Below are 14,754 nucleotides of genomic sequence, written 5' to 3'. Positions count from 1 at the left end.
GCAGACATGGACAGCCTCTCTGTCCTCAACTCACCCAACCTTTACCTGTCCCCTTCTCCTACCCTTGCCCACCTTCTACCATTATAAGGATCCAGTTACCTCTAATGTCCTGTGCACAATTCTGTAACTCTTTGCCATTGGGCTCTGTGACCCACTAGGGACAGTTTCACATCTGATGTATCTCTCATGCTTCCTGCTGCAAAAATTCAACAGATTCTATGTCTTAAAACAAGACCTAAAGTCCTTACCGAGAGATCTTTGCAGGATCTGATCTCTGCATCCTTCTCGGACCTCACTCGGATTCTTCCCCTCACTCTTGTAGCTTATTTCTTTATTGGTTCCTCAAGTACTTCAAGCGCTTTCCTCCTTTTCAGTCCTTAGCCATTAACGTCCTTCCACCCCGCTGCTCTTTCCTGGCTCACCCCTCTTTGGTCTTCAGGTCTTATCTCAAGTACCACCTGCTCCCTCATCGGCCTGACCAGTGACACGGTCACCTTCGTCCCATATCACAGCGTTCGATTTCTACGCCCTCCTTGTACTAAATCACTTCAGCACTCGTACGCCAGCCCAGCCTGGGCAGGGACCATGTCTGTTGTTGAACTGAGTCTTCACATACCACAGAACACGTGTTCGACGAACCCATGAATGGATGGACAAATGAATACATGAATATACAGGCAGAATACAGATCAGGGAGCCTCTGCTCTTGTACTCACTTGTTAGGTGACTTTGTACAAGTTCTTTCACTCCTATGAGCTTCAGTTTCCCTAGCTGCACCTTAGGGTTTGATTTTAACAGTCTCTCCCTTTCTTTCTGTCTGAAAATCTTCTTCAGTTTTAGAAAAGCAGAAGGCAATACTTTGGCTAGAAGGACCTGGAAATGCAGATTCTCTAAGAACCCAGCCTTGCATGGGATTTCCCCTTGTCACACACTTGCTCCTGATGGAGGGCCTACAACTGGGAAGAGAAGGTGGAGATGGCCAGCTCCATCCACTCAGCCAGGCATTCCTAGGTCTGGCCTGGGAAAGACCAGAGAAGCTTGTTTGTACAGGTTCACAGCAGTGAACATCACTTGATACACACACACAGTCACACACACACACTGGCATTTCCTGAGGGCCTTCCACGTGTCCGGTGATTTGCTGATTCTGTACAATCTCATTAAGCTATCGTCTTTTAGCTACCCATTTCGCAGATGACAAAATAGAGGATTCAGAATGTTATAACAAAACAAATTTGCCTTGAGCCTCACTACCAGTCAATAAGTACGTTATGCAGGATTCTAAACCCCACTCCAAACACGGAGCGTACTCAGCCAGTGAGAGTCAGGGGAAGGCACCGTCTCCACAACCAGGCGAGGCTGACTGCTGATTTGTCTTTTCTAATAGCAAATAACCCTTTTTTTTTTTTTTTTAAATCACTTATTATGTGCTTGGCTCTGAATAACTCAGTGTGCATTGTCTCACTCACTCTTCTCAACAACCGTAATAAGGCAGCTATTTTTACTATCCCTGTTTCACATCTTAGAGGAAACTAAGATGCAAAGAGGTGAGTCACTGGGCTGGCATCTGCACCCCTGTTTGTAACCATTCCTCTGTCCCCCAAACGGCAAGCAGAGTGGGAGTCAGGGTCCCCTTTTCACAGAGAAAGAAACTGGGACATGGAGAGAAGAGTCACATCCTGATAAAGTCAGTTCTTAGCAGGGTCCCCAGGTCCCCTGACTCCCAAGCGGCTTCCCACCTCCCCCAGATGGCCTCTCGAGAAAACCTACCACCCACAGCACAAACGCCTGTGGTGGCCAGTTTACATTTGGGATTCCCAGCACCATGTGGCTAGGCTATCCCATAAATGGCTTGGCCACCCACTCTGGGATTCTGTCAACAAGCCCAGGTCAATGACTAAAGGCCAGGATTGTCTCCTTTTTTCCTCTGGGCTGGAGCTGTTGCTCAGGCACAGGGGTTTCTCCCTCTGGGTGAGCTGCCCAGGCCGACACCTCCATCCGTGTGTGTGAGCAGCTCAGGAATGCAGCCCAGGCAAACGCACCACAAGGCCCTGGCTGCAGGTCTCATCTAAGGCTGGATTCTGACTCAGAATCAAGAGGGAGATCACAAGTGGAGAGTATGAACTGCAGGGAGCAAGAGGCATCCTGTCTCAAGGTCAGAAAACCTTGACTGTCCACCTCCCACCGTAGGACCTTGGACAAATCATTTTGCCACTCGAGTCTCGGGGTGTTCGTAGTATTGATGGAAACATTTAATGAGATCGAGTAGAACAAGGTGCAATGTTGAGGATGTGGACCCCTCGTAAGCTCCTTGAGCATAGGGTAGATTCGTGCCTGGCAAAAGGCATGCCACAGTCGATGAATACAGAGTCTTGTTTAAATGTGAACAAGTGGAAGATAAAATGGAGGGAAAAAATGCCAGTAAAGAACAGCACCAGCCTAGAAGGAGACTTGGGTTTGATTTCTTGCCCTCTTATTGACTTAGTACATGCTATTAAACAAGTTTCTTCCCTTTTGGGGGCTTCAGTTTCTCTATCTGTAAAATGGAGATAATAACAGTACTGCCACATAGAAGTATTTTGGGTAAAGTATAAAATTCAAGTAAAGCACTAGCACAGTGCACGGCACATAATACATGCTCAATGATGATGATGATGATGGTAGCGATGATCTTGGTGATGCGGGTATTCGTGGTGCTGTTGATGTGGTAATAATGGTGGGATGATAATATTGACAACAATTATGATGATGATAACTTTAGGGCATGGAAGAGTCTGATTCCTTCATAGGAACAAGCTAAAATGAGTAATTCATCCACGTGAAAAGTCAAAGCTACAGGAGGATCTCATACCACTGTAGAAGCCAGTGATTTGGAACAAGGAAGAATTAGTTTAATCTGCTTAGCCATTTTCCTGTTATCTCTTACTAATCTTCTAAATTAAGCACATCTATCACCTCTTCCAGGAAGTCCTCTAGGCTCTTCTGGGCTGGTTCAGTGCTTAAAAAATCATTGAACAGCCCTATTGATCTCTCAGTAAAATTCGGATTCCCTAGCTTGGCTTATAGAAGCCTTGCTCATCCCTCTAGGCTCATCTCTTGCCCCTTCCCCTCTCGAACTGTGCTCTAGCCACACTCTAGACATTATAATTTCCTTAATACCCTTACGTCTGGGTCTTTGCACACACTGCGTCCTCTGCTGGAAACACTTTTCTCTCTCATTCTTTTGTTTGGTCATTGCCATTTTGTTCATCCAGGTAACAACTACTGCACCTACTGCATGTCTCACCTCCGGTGTTGCCTTCATTGACTCTCTTTACTTTCTGCGCCTCCATTAGCACTTACTATACTCTAGATGCCTGACCATTAGTCCAGAAGATGTGACCTCAGCATGGCTACAGCCAGGTTCGTCTTGCTCATGGTCCAGCACAATCTCTATCACACAGCATCAGAATCTGGGATACATCAGTGAGCAAAATGAATGCACATTCTCGCCCTCATGAAACGGTCATTCTAGCAGCGAGAGAGGTAAGGATGGACAGATGATAAATTATAAATACATTTTATAGTCTGTGGCAAAGTGATTAAGTGTTGTAGAAGGAAAAAGAAGGAGAAGCCAAAGCAAATGTGTGTGGAAGTGCCAGGGGTGATGGAAGGCGGGCAATCGGAGAGGGGCTTGCTGAGAATGTGACACTTGGGCAAAGACCTGGAGGAGGTGAGGGGGTGAGTCATGGAGAAGAATGTTCCCATCCAAAGGAACAGCCAGTGACAAAGGCTGTGAGGTAGGAGAATGCCTGGCCTGCACAAGGGACTGCAAGCCATCGGAGGGCTGGAGTTAGGTGAAGCAGGGGCACCGATAGTAGGGGCTGAGGTCCGAGAGGCCACGAGGGCAGGCAGAGCTCGTAGATAGATGCCTCACAGGCCATTGAAAGGACTGGCTTTACTCTGAGTAGAATGGGGGAGATACCGCAGGGCTTGGCCAAGGTGTGCCACCATTTCACTTGTTTAAAAGGGACCATTCTGGTTGCTGAGTTGACACGTAAGAGCCTCTGATGCACATCGCTAACTGACACCCAATGTCCAACCCTTTATCGTGGTCACTCTGCTAAGAAGGCTGCTTTCCATCTAATGGTATTGATTATCTTCCCACGTCTTATACAATCACTAGCCGCCTTAGACCAATGGGCTACCTTGGGTTATAACATCCTTTCTAAAAAGCTATGTTTCCACTTAGATTTAGTAAATAAATGTGGCAGCCGTACACTTAATGTCATCGGCTGGGCATGGCATCTTGTGCTAAGGCTTGTTTCTAGGGTTGACACCTTACTCTCCTGGTCCCAGCCCCGACTAGCCTTCAAGTTCTCACTCGGTTGACCACCTCGTTCAGGAAGCCATGTGGAGGAGAGTCCTGAGACGTGACTCTAATCCAAATATCAAGAAATGAAAACTTAAGGTGTATCTGGCCTGCCCAAGGTCACAGAGCTAAGTCACAGGGTTTGACTACTCCCTCACTCCCCAGACGTCTTCCAGAATCAGTCTCTTAGCAGCTGCCTGAAACATGACCATAATTATTGTTCCAGGCCACCACGCCTTAGAAAGTTTTGGTATGTGGAATGTGTTAAGGTGGTTTTCCCTTCCTCCGTTACACCCCCAACACATGCTTGCTTAGAATAATTCCAGTTACAAAGGAATACTTTTTGTTGTTCTTATTATGAGGGGAAACTGTTGAAGCAACCATTCTGGAAATCTGCTCTGTATTCGAGACTTCTCAAGGCTCCAACAGGAAAATAATAATCTGACATGCTGAGAAGCTGGGTCCTGCCCCTTCCTGTCTGCCTTGCTCTGCAGACAGGTGTCTGGGTGAGAAACTGGTCACCTCTGTCAGACGGAGTTTCCTGCACTGTCTTGCTCTTGTCTGTCAGCCGGGCCCAGGTCACCCCACAAGGCAGATGTGGGAAACAGCTGGTGTCTGTAGAGACAACTAAGGGAGGGAGGGTGGAGGGACCAAGCAGACATCATTCTGGGCCAAGTGATCGGGAGGCCCCAGCCCTGGGGACAGGGAAGAAGTTTAGGTGGAGAACTGGCAAGAAGGAAGTCTAGGAGAATGTGCTGAATGCTTAACCCTAGACCACGAGTTCTTGTCCAGGACTCCAGCCCAGGAGGACTATGAGGCAAGAAGCCCACCTACCAGGGGAAGGGCAGAATGCAAGCGTACGGCAACAAGGTGTTCAGAACAGGTGCTGGGTCTGAATCCCAGCTCTACCACTTACTGGCTCTGTGAACTTAACCCTTCTAAGCCTCAGTGGCATCATCTATGCAAAGAGGAAAAAATACCCACAAACAGGACTACTGTGCTGATGAAATGAGACATGTAAAAGCAGTTATTAGCGCAATGCTTGGCAAATATTAACCTCTTGATAAATAGTAGCTACTATTATTTGTTTGAAGTCAGGAATGCTAAATCCTACACACAGCTGTGTACAGAGGATTACACCTCTCTGAGCCTCAGCTGTCTACCTTATTGGGTGGTTTTGGAGTCTAAGTGAGATACCCATGGCCAAGCCCATAGTATATGCTCAATTAATGGAATTACTCTAATTAGAAAGGTACATGAAGCAAATCTGCCCTATCTATGAGTTTCTGAGTGCCAGTCTGGGTGCTTATGGTCAGAGAACCTCCCATGATATGTGTCTGGGGCCATGAGTACACATGAGACCAGCAGGTAAGCACTGGGGTGGGGGTGTGGAAGGAAGGAATCCGGCCCCTCTCCTGCCCTGAGAGGCTTCATGCTGTAGAAACAAGGCAAGACAATTTTCTGCTCAAGGGAAGCTGCTGTCTGGGACGTGTGGGATGGCTGGCCAGGCTGGGAGCCTTGGTTACTCCCCACTCTGTCTTTGCTGCTGGGAAAAACTGCTTTCACTTTTGCCAAGGGGAGGAGTCCCACACCCAGGGTTCCTTGGCAGTCTGGGTTCGCAGTGAAATGTCTCCTACCAGAACTAGAAAGGTCATGCCCAGGTACTCTGAGGACAAGGTCCTATCCCCACTTGCTTTGTTCTTCTGAGACTCAGTCCCATGCAGGAGAAAGAGCTGGGCTTGTGAGTCAGACAGAAGTGGGTTCAAATTTGGGCTTTGGCACTTGCAACTAAGAGAACTCAAGCAAGTCCCGTAAGTACTCTGAGCCACAGCCGGTTCACGGGTGCCATGAGGATAAGATAATAGCAAACTGTCGGAGCCGAAATGAGGATTAAAGAAGATAACGGAAGACAAGTGTCTTCAGTGTCTGACCTATACAGCAGTTCACTTAGGGGCATTTTATATCCTTGTATATTTTCTCCACCTATCATCTCTATAAATCAATCTATTACAGGGAATCATTGGGCGTGTCCAAGAGAAAGTAGAGAAGTTTCAAGAAGATGGAGTTTACGTAGAAGTTAGACTGGGAAATTTAAGTGGTAGGAAGAATGGCTAATTTAAGATACCTCTGTTCTCCAGAAGTTAAGACTTCCAAGAGTCTCGAAGCGGAAGGAAGCCCCAAACACTTCTCCAAAGCTAATAACTATGGCCAAGCCATGCACACGCTAAAAGGGGCCTTTAGACTGTAATCCCAAGGTCACACAGACGGCTCTCTCCATTCTGCCCTACCCACCACGCCCCCCTCACCAGGAAAACGCCTCCTCACGGTTCAGGTCTCAATACGAACGTCACTGCCTCAGGGAAGTGTCGCGATCCGGCCCCTCTCCCGCACTGCCTTTTCCACACAGATGACTAAGTGCACAGTTGTCTGAATGGTTATCTCATCGCATGAAGGAAGCTTGGCCCTCTGCATTCTGCAGCCTTGGCCGAGAGGAAGAATCATTTAAGGTGGAAGAAGGGAATCTTGTTCACACACACAAAAATTACATTGATATAACGGTGGGAAAGAGAAGAGGACTAGGAAGCACATCCAGACCTGGCGGAGAACTTCCCTCAGGAAAAAGACAATCCTCATCTCAGGGCCTCGGAGCCTGGCATTGCTGCCGCTGAACCCAGCACACGAACAGAAAGTCAGATGGCCGTTAGGGTGTTTTCATGTGCACCTGAACCTCCATCTCATGACTTCATGTCCCCAGCAAACACTGTAGAAAAGGCAATCCATTTAAGGAAGGCTCCCGTTAAAAATAAACTCGTCTTATTTTGTGCGTTTTAGTGTGTGAGTTATATATCGTGGGTAGGGCGATTCTTTTACTCGGAGCTGCTTTTCACCAAGTGATCGTATCAGGTGAATAATGTGTCCTTATGGTGCACGAACCTCTATTTAAGATAGAAACGTCACTGTTCACTCTTTTAAAAGGCTGACTTCAACGGTGTGAAATAGACACTGTTGAACACGACTGTATTCACTGGGCAACAGGTATCAAAAGCCTTAAAAATACTCATACCTTTTATCTTAGTTATTTCAATTCTCAGATTCAACTGTAAAAACGATTCAGGGAAGATGGTCATTAGAATCATTACTTAACATTGTGAGAAACTGAAATAACCTAAAGTTAAAAATAAAAGTCAGTGGTAAATGCTTATGTGACTCATCATACATCACAACCATATAATAATAATAATATAGCGAAGTAGACAGCTAAGAAGCTTAAACTAATATCAGATAATTCTTATGTGTAATCTTTCCTGTGCTAAGTAAACAAGACAAAACAAGATACCAAATTGGAAATGCAGTAATATATAAGTAGGCACAAATACCCACATACTGTTACACAGAATGAAATATACCACAAGCAAAGTATTTATCATCTTTGGGTTGTAAGAGAATCAGTGAATTCTTTCGTTATCTTCTACTCTCTGGATTTTCTTAAAAGAAGAATATAGTGTCATAATTGGGAAAAATAATAAAATTCATTATTAGAGAATGACTTTTATTATCCTATACTTGAACAGAAAGTGTATACCTTCAGCATTTTATCCAAAAAAATTAAAAAATAAAGGAAGAGTAGGCATGAAAAGTATTGCCTCTACAGCACCAACCGATCCCAGAGAACCCTAGCATCCTTATTCATCAACCAAAAGATGCAATAACAGTCCTCCTATTTGAGTGAGTCCCTTGAGTCTTGCCCTATTCATTTTAGGGTCAAAGCATCTTTCCTGAAGGAACTAATTCTCTTAATGATGTTGCAATATAAAAGGACTCGGATAGGAAGCCAGGAGCCTTGCTCTGTTTCCATCACTCACTCCACCACCTTGGACGAACCATGCCTTTTTTTTTTTTTTATGGGCCTCATTCCCCATTAATGAAATGAAAACTTTGGACCAGATAATCAGAGAGAGAGCTCTCCAACTAAGATGCTTTGCCTCTCTCATATCAGAAACATAGTTGTCCTTACTTAAAATGAGAAATTAGATCAAATGATATTTGAAATCTTTCAGCTCAGATTATAGGTGAGTATAAAAATAAAAAAATTTCCTATTTATTCATTCATCACAAGAATACTTATCAACTCATGTTGCCCAGGTTGACCACCTCTCTCCTAGCTCTTGGCTGGGGCCTCAAACTCTGGTCCCAGCTCTAGTCAGGAAGAAAGTGGAGGTGGCCACTCTTCTGTGAGTGGTTGATGTGCATCTCAGTTGAATGTTTTGGTTTTACTATACACAACTTGAATCACTCCCATTGCCTCCTAGTACACAAAGGAAGAAAATAACAGTGAAGACCACATCCCCTAATTCTATAGGCGTGAACGACAAAAGAGTTTATAAAATTCTCAAAGGCCATGACTGACCTTGCTGGGAATGCCCCAGCTTTCCTCTTCCTAGACTTGCCAGATCCCCAAGAAATGCTCGTTCTCTCCAGGGTTTTACATGTCAGTTGCCTGATCCTGACATTCTTTTCCTGGCCACCTTCCCACTTTTTCCCCTCATCCCTCAAGTTCCAGTCTTGAGTGCTAATCCCTCCGCAGAGCCTTCTCCAACCCCATGCCTGAGCCCTTACAGCACTCTGTTCTTCCCTTCTAAAAGTACGCATTGCACTTTTATTTGTCTGCTTCCGTATTTGACTCTAAGCTCTGAGCGTAAGAGACCACAACTGCAAAAATCATCCATGAGCCTCCACGCCCTCCTCAGGGCCCAGCACAGGATATTAGCTTAACTATTAAGTAAGAATAAAAAATACGATACAATGCAATACAATACAATACAGCTTGTAGGTGAGGACTGGCACAACCAGGACAATGGGTAGTCCAACACGTAGGGGTGATCTTGGCCCAGGAAATGGAGAGGTCTGTCAAAGGTGGCTGCAGGTGTGGGGTGAGAGGCGGGGGGCACAGCCTACCTTTTTGGTCTTCACCGTGGATGCGCAGCAGTCCCCACCATCATAGTTGCAGAAGGCTCTGTTGTTGATGGCATCACAGTAATTGTCTCCCATGAAGGGCTATAAAGGGGGACAGAGGCAGGAAGGAAAGGTGCCTTGTTAGCATCCTGGAGTGAGTAGGGGGTGGCCTCTGTAATCATTTAGTTAGCTCTTTTTTTTTTTTTCACAAACCTCTACCTGACTTCAAATCCCAACACCCCTTCGAACAAGTTAACACTTCTTATAACACCATTTATAAAGAGTTATCCAGCCAAGTTTCTCCCAACTAAGTATGGTTACCCTGGTAGACACATTCTGTATAATAAAATATACACGAGTACATTAGGAAACTGAATGCAAACTGCCTAAGAGTTATAAAGATCAAATGTAAGAATCCACACAAATCTGGCACAATGGTGTGTGACTGCGGCTCCTTCTCGTCTAGCATGGGAGTACAGATGCACTTGGTGCCACATGCTTTACACGTTTGTTTTCTTCCTTTGTTCTCCAAACAACATGTGAGGTAGGCATTGCTATTCTCACAATTACAGATGAAGACTCTGAGGCTCTGAGCAAGAAAGGGACTCAGCCAAGATCACACTGGCAAAGGCAGAAGAATGATATAAATCTAAGTTTGTTTTTTTTTTTTTTTTTTTACCATTCTAGGCTCTATCTACCACTTACTGGTTTCTTTCTTTCTTTTTTTCCCCCCCGTGTTCCTCCAACTCTGTGATGCTCTAAAGAAGAGGGAAAGATGATGGAGTTAAGTCACTACTGACATGAACCCAGAACCATCTTAGGGGAAAGTCTGGAGTCTCTGCAACCCCCTAGCACTTGTATTTCCCTATCTGAGCACGTAGCAAACTGCCTTCTATGGTCTGTTGATATGTAGCTGGTGCAAGACAATGAGCTCCTCAAAGACATGGGCAATCTCCAGTTCATCTTTGTCTCCCAATCACCTAGTTTAATGCTGGGCACATCTTTGGCATCTTAGAGATGTTTTTTGAAATGGAATGTAATTATATTGGCCTAGAGAAAAAGGCAGTTGCCAGGGCTTTAGAAAATCTGGGTTCCAGTTTTCCAAATTTCAGCCAACTGGGTGGTTATTTGATAGTTTTGGTTAAGTGGTTATCTTCTCTGGACCTCAGGGTTCCCATTAGTAAATAAAGAGGCAGGGTTAGTCTACTAATTTCTCAAAGCAGTGAACATACCCTTCCTTTCTCCCATCAAAGGCAATACTGTGTAACATTGAATATATAGAAAGCAGATGAAAGTGGAACCCCTCTCATTAGAGTTCTGGTAGGGATCTCTAATGCTCAGCGACTCACTGCTGGGAAAGAAGATGTCATCAATTGGCTACAACTGCATCCCATCACGACCCCTTCCCATCCTGAATTCTTCATCCCACTCCAAGCTCAGAAGAAGTCTACCCTATAAGGCATCCCTGGCTTTTGCATCTCTGCTCCCAGTTCATTGAGTTTTTGTGCCCCCAACTCATGATGCCTGATATCATTTTATCACTGCCCTATTAGTGTCTAAAAAAAAAGATCTTAGCAAGCCGAAGCCAAATACAGGCAAGAGCTGTGCTCAGGTGTAGGGGTTTGTGTGTGTGTGTGTGTGTGTGTGTGTGTGTGTGTGTGTGCGCGCGTGCGCGCGTGCATACACATGGCTGTGAGCACACGTGTGACTGCCATATGACTGCCATAATAAACATATGATTACATTTATATTAGAGCAGAGGAACAAACGACGAACAAAGGATAAGCCCTTTGCTTCTCTCTGTGCCTTAGGAGATCGGCCTGTGGGCTATGTTCTTTATGTTCTGTCTCATATCATATATAAGCAGACTAATGTAGGAAACCAAATGTCCCTTCTTTAAAATGAAAGTAACTGGCTTGCTAAAGGAGTAGCTCAGGAAGAAGAAGAGGAAGAGAAAAAAGATAAATGAGAATGATTTTTTTTTTAATTTAGCCCCTAAAAAAATTTCCAGACTCATCATTAGCTATTCTCCTCTACGTGCCTTTTCCTGCAGCCACATCTGTCCATCCATCCATCTACCTATCTCTCCATCTATCCATCTATTCATCCATCTTCTATTCAACTCCATTTATTGAATGCCTACTGTTATACATATGCTAAAGGACATAATAGTGAGTCAGTATAGAGTTCTACTCTTCTAGATCTTACACTTCAGTGAGTAGGTAGACTTTAATCAAATAATCACACATGTAATGGGCCAGTTTCAACTCTGATGAGAGCTATGGAAGAAAGCTGCATGATACCGTTCGCGTAAAGGGTAGAAGGATTTGACCTATTCAGGGAGTTTCATGAAGATGTCCCTGAGGAAAGGACGTTTCAGCTGAGATCATGAGATGAGTGGGAGTCAACTAGGGTGAAAAAGGGAGAATTTCTAGAGAAAGGGAATAGCATGTGAAAAGATCAGCTACTTAGAGATTTCTCCTGTCTCCGGTATTTCTCATGCTGCTACTTTTACTAATAATGTGTGCAGGTAAGCGATTCATCCTTCGAGACCTAGCCCAAACATTGCCCCCCTAAAATGCCTTCCCTGACACCCCCAAGACGTTCTGTGCTTCTACAGCTTCCTGAACTTGTTTGGTTATAGCTCTTGGTACCTGTTTTAAAATGGTCTCTTTAGTTGTCCATTTCCTTTACTGTACTGTGAGTTCCTTATGGACAGCAATGTGTCGTCCATTTTTTGTGTCCTAGATTTTCTAGCAAAATGCCTGGCAATTTGAGCAAAATATGATCAAATATGTTAAATGTTTATTTAGTAAAATGATGGATGGATGGATACATGCATGCATGGGTAAATGGATGCATGGATGGGTGGGGGGCAAGAAGATACCACAGATCACCCAGAGAGAGCGTAGTTACTGTTTTCACTTAAGATTATTTTATTCTCAGAACCTAGAAGAGAGTTGGGCAAATAGGCACTCAGTGAAGCTTTCATGAATGAGGGAGTGAATGACCACTCTGGACATGGCTTGGGGTAGAGGGCTGGGACATCAGGGGTCGCAAAACCATTTCTCAATCTTGTCTACCTCTAGGCACTCCAGGTTGATGGCTCCTCTCCCAACTCAGCATTTGTGTCTCTTTAAGCATACTTTTCAACCTCAGACGAGAGACAAACTGTTAGCTCTAGGCTGTGGAAGAAAGGAGACAAGAGGCCACCTGCAAGGGCAAAGGCGATAAGCATCACTGGCAGGGCTCAGAGTCTGACAGGTGAGGGTCTTTTAGGCCCCGGTGCTGAGTCAAAGGAGGGATCGAATTATGCTGTCACACTGCCTCGACCGCCGACTCAGCAGAATGAGTGCCCAGGTAACTCAAGCTTCCTTTTCCTGAAATGTTGGACTTATCCAGAGAGATGGGAGGAAGCAACGGCCACAAGGCCTTGGTCTCGGTTTTGCTGTTTCTGGCTGACTCGAGAGAATAGGGGTTCTTAAAGACTCCAGTGTCAAGTGCCCTGCGAAGATGACACAGGAAGTCCCTAACCAATACACAGAAAAAAACTATGTATTGTCTTGTGACACTTACAGGTCAGGGGATGGTTCAGGGACAGGACATGGCTTAGTGGAGAAAAAAAAAGCACCCGCCCAGAAGTCAGGAGATCTGGGTTCACGCTTTGGCTCTGTATCTATTGTGCTGTGCAAACTTGGGCCAGTCCATCCTCTCTCTGGCACTCAATTTCCAGTCTACACAACAAACGAGTGGAGTTAGATCCCTCTAAGAATCCTTCCAGTTTGAGCATTCCGTCCAATTTTAGACCAAATGCTGTCTAGGCCCCTGTTTCCCCATATTTAAAATAAAAGGTCGGGTTTAGGTCATCTAGAAGAACACTTCTGGTTCTGACATTCTAAGAATTTCATCAAATACCAAATTTTCTAGAGCACAATTTATTCCTTTTCACTTGCATTTTCCTGAGTGTGCTCTGCTCCATCCTCTCCTCCCCCCAGAGATTGGGACATCCGCCTGGATGGGGTATGGGACTTCCTTTTCACCACCAGCTGAGGAGAATCATGGGAGCATAGGGGTGCAGAGAAATGTCTTTTAGTTCCATGAGCAGTACCCTCTTGAGAACACAGATGACATCCCAAGTACCACACTCTTGTTCCACCTCAAGCCTGTCACTGATACAGAGACAGATCTCCATAATGCCAAGTTCCAGGGTATGGCTAAACTGCGAAGCCAGAGATTTGAAGGGTAAGAGAATATTCCATTTTTCAGCTCAGTAGTTGGGTCTAAGGTGTCCATATTACTTTTGGGGTCAAAGAGCAAGTAAATAACAAACATGTGGCAGAAGAAAGTGATATGTAAGATGCTCATCAGTAAAGTGAGAATTGAAAAAAAAAACTGCCTTGTGTGGTTCTTTAAAGGTTAAATATGATAATCTCGGTAAAATGCTTGGCATATTATAGATGCTAAATCAATATGGCCTCCCTCCCATTCTCCCTTAGATGCAATATTATGCTGAACACAGGCTTAGGAGGCAGAAAATCCTGGCTTAGAATCCTGACTCTGTTACTCATTAAATATATTTTTTAGTATGTTTGTTGATATCGCTTGTCCACCATCAATTTTACCATCTGTAGAATGGGATTGCTGATTCCTGTTCAAGAAATCAGTTAAAGGGATATTTACAGCATCACTAGGTACAGTAAATGGTAGCCATGATTAATATAACAATAACAATAACAGTAGGATCCTTTGTAGGGACTCACCTCACAGCCTTTGACACAGTGAATCAGAGCAGGCTGAGGATACCACTTGAGACCAGCCGTGCAGACAACTCTCTGCAGAGAGAGGGAGAGAGAGGTCAGATGGGTTCAGGGCTGGGAGGGAGCCAACTGTCTGTTGGCACGCTGAACCAAACCACCTCTTCTTGGATCTTCAGAGTCCTGACTTCACCTTGGCATTTACATGGAGGATTTGCCCAGGCATTGCAATAATAGGAGCCATAAGATTAAAATAATATTTGTGTTTGCCATAGGTGTCATGATTCTGTATTTACCTGGCAATAAGGGCCAAAGAGAAGCAGAATTGGAGGATGAAGACAGGATCAGAAAGGCCCTTTGGAAAATGTGTGGCTGATGTCTGACTCCTGAAGACAGTTGAGGATAAGGTGGGAGGATGGAGGAAGGATAGAGTGTGTGTGTACGCGCTTTGTGCGTACATGTGTGTGCTTGTGTGTATGCGTATGTGTGATTGCATGTACGTGCGTGGCTGCAGCAGGAAGATGGGAGAATGGCATGGAGCAGGGAAAATGCTGCGGGCCACCTTTCCAGGACCGGGAACACATTAAAAAGACACATTCTTTGGTGCTGCCTTGGATCTAATGAATACAAATCTCTGAGGTCAGGGCCTGGGACACTGCATTCTAAAAACAAGCCTCCAGATGATTCAGATACATG

The 14,754-nt window shown here is 44.9% G+C and overlaps 1 protein-coding gene across 1 annotated transcript in view; it reads right to left on the bottom strand.

Moving 5' to 3' along the window:
- PAPPA (pappalysin 1) overlaps positions 1-14,754 on the bottom strand; it is a 191,787-nt gene that overhangs the window by 6,945 nt on the left and 170,088 nt on the right. Inside the window, exons 19-20 of the mRNA XM_023531045.1 lie at positions 14,065-14,136; positions 9,308-9,406 (exon numbers count right to left, since the gene is read on the bottom strand). Of these exons, the coding sequence (XP_023386813.1) occupies positions 9,308-9,406; positions 14,065-14,136 (171 nt within the window). The remainder of the gene's footprint in view (positions 1-9,307; positions 9,407-14,064; positions 14,137-14,754) is intronic.

This window comes from Pteropus vampyrus, unplaced genomic scaffold (genome assembly GCF_000151845.1).
Source record: "Pteropus vampyrus isolate Shadow unplaced genomic scaffold, Pvam_2.0 Scaffold61, whole genome shotgun sequence".
NCBI lineage: Eukaryota > Metazoa > Chordata > Mammalia > Chiroptera > Pteropodidae > Pteropus > Pteropus vampyrus.
This window is presented reverse-complemented; position numbering and strand designations above follow the sequence as displayed.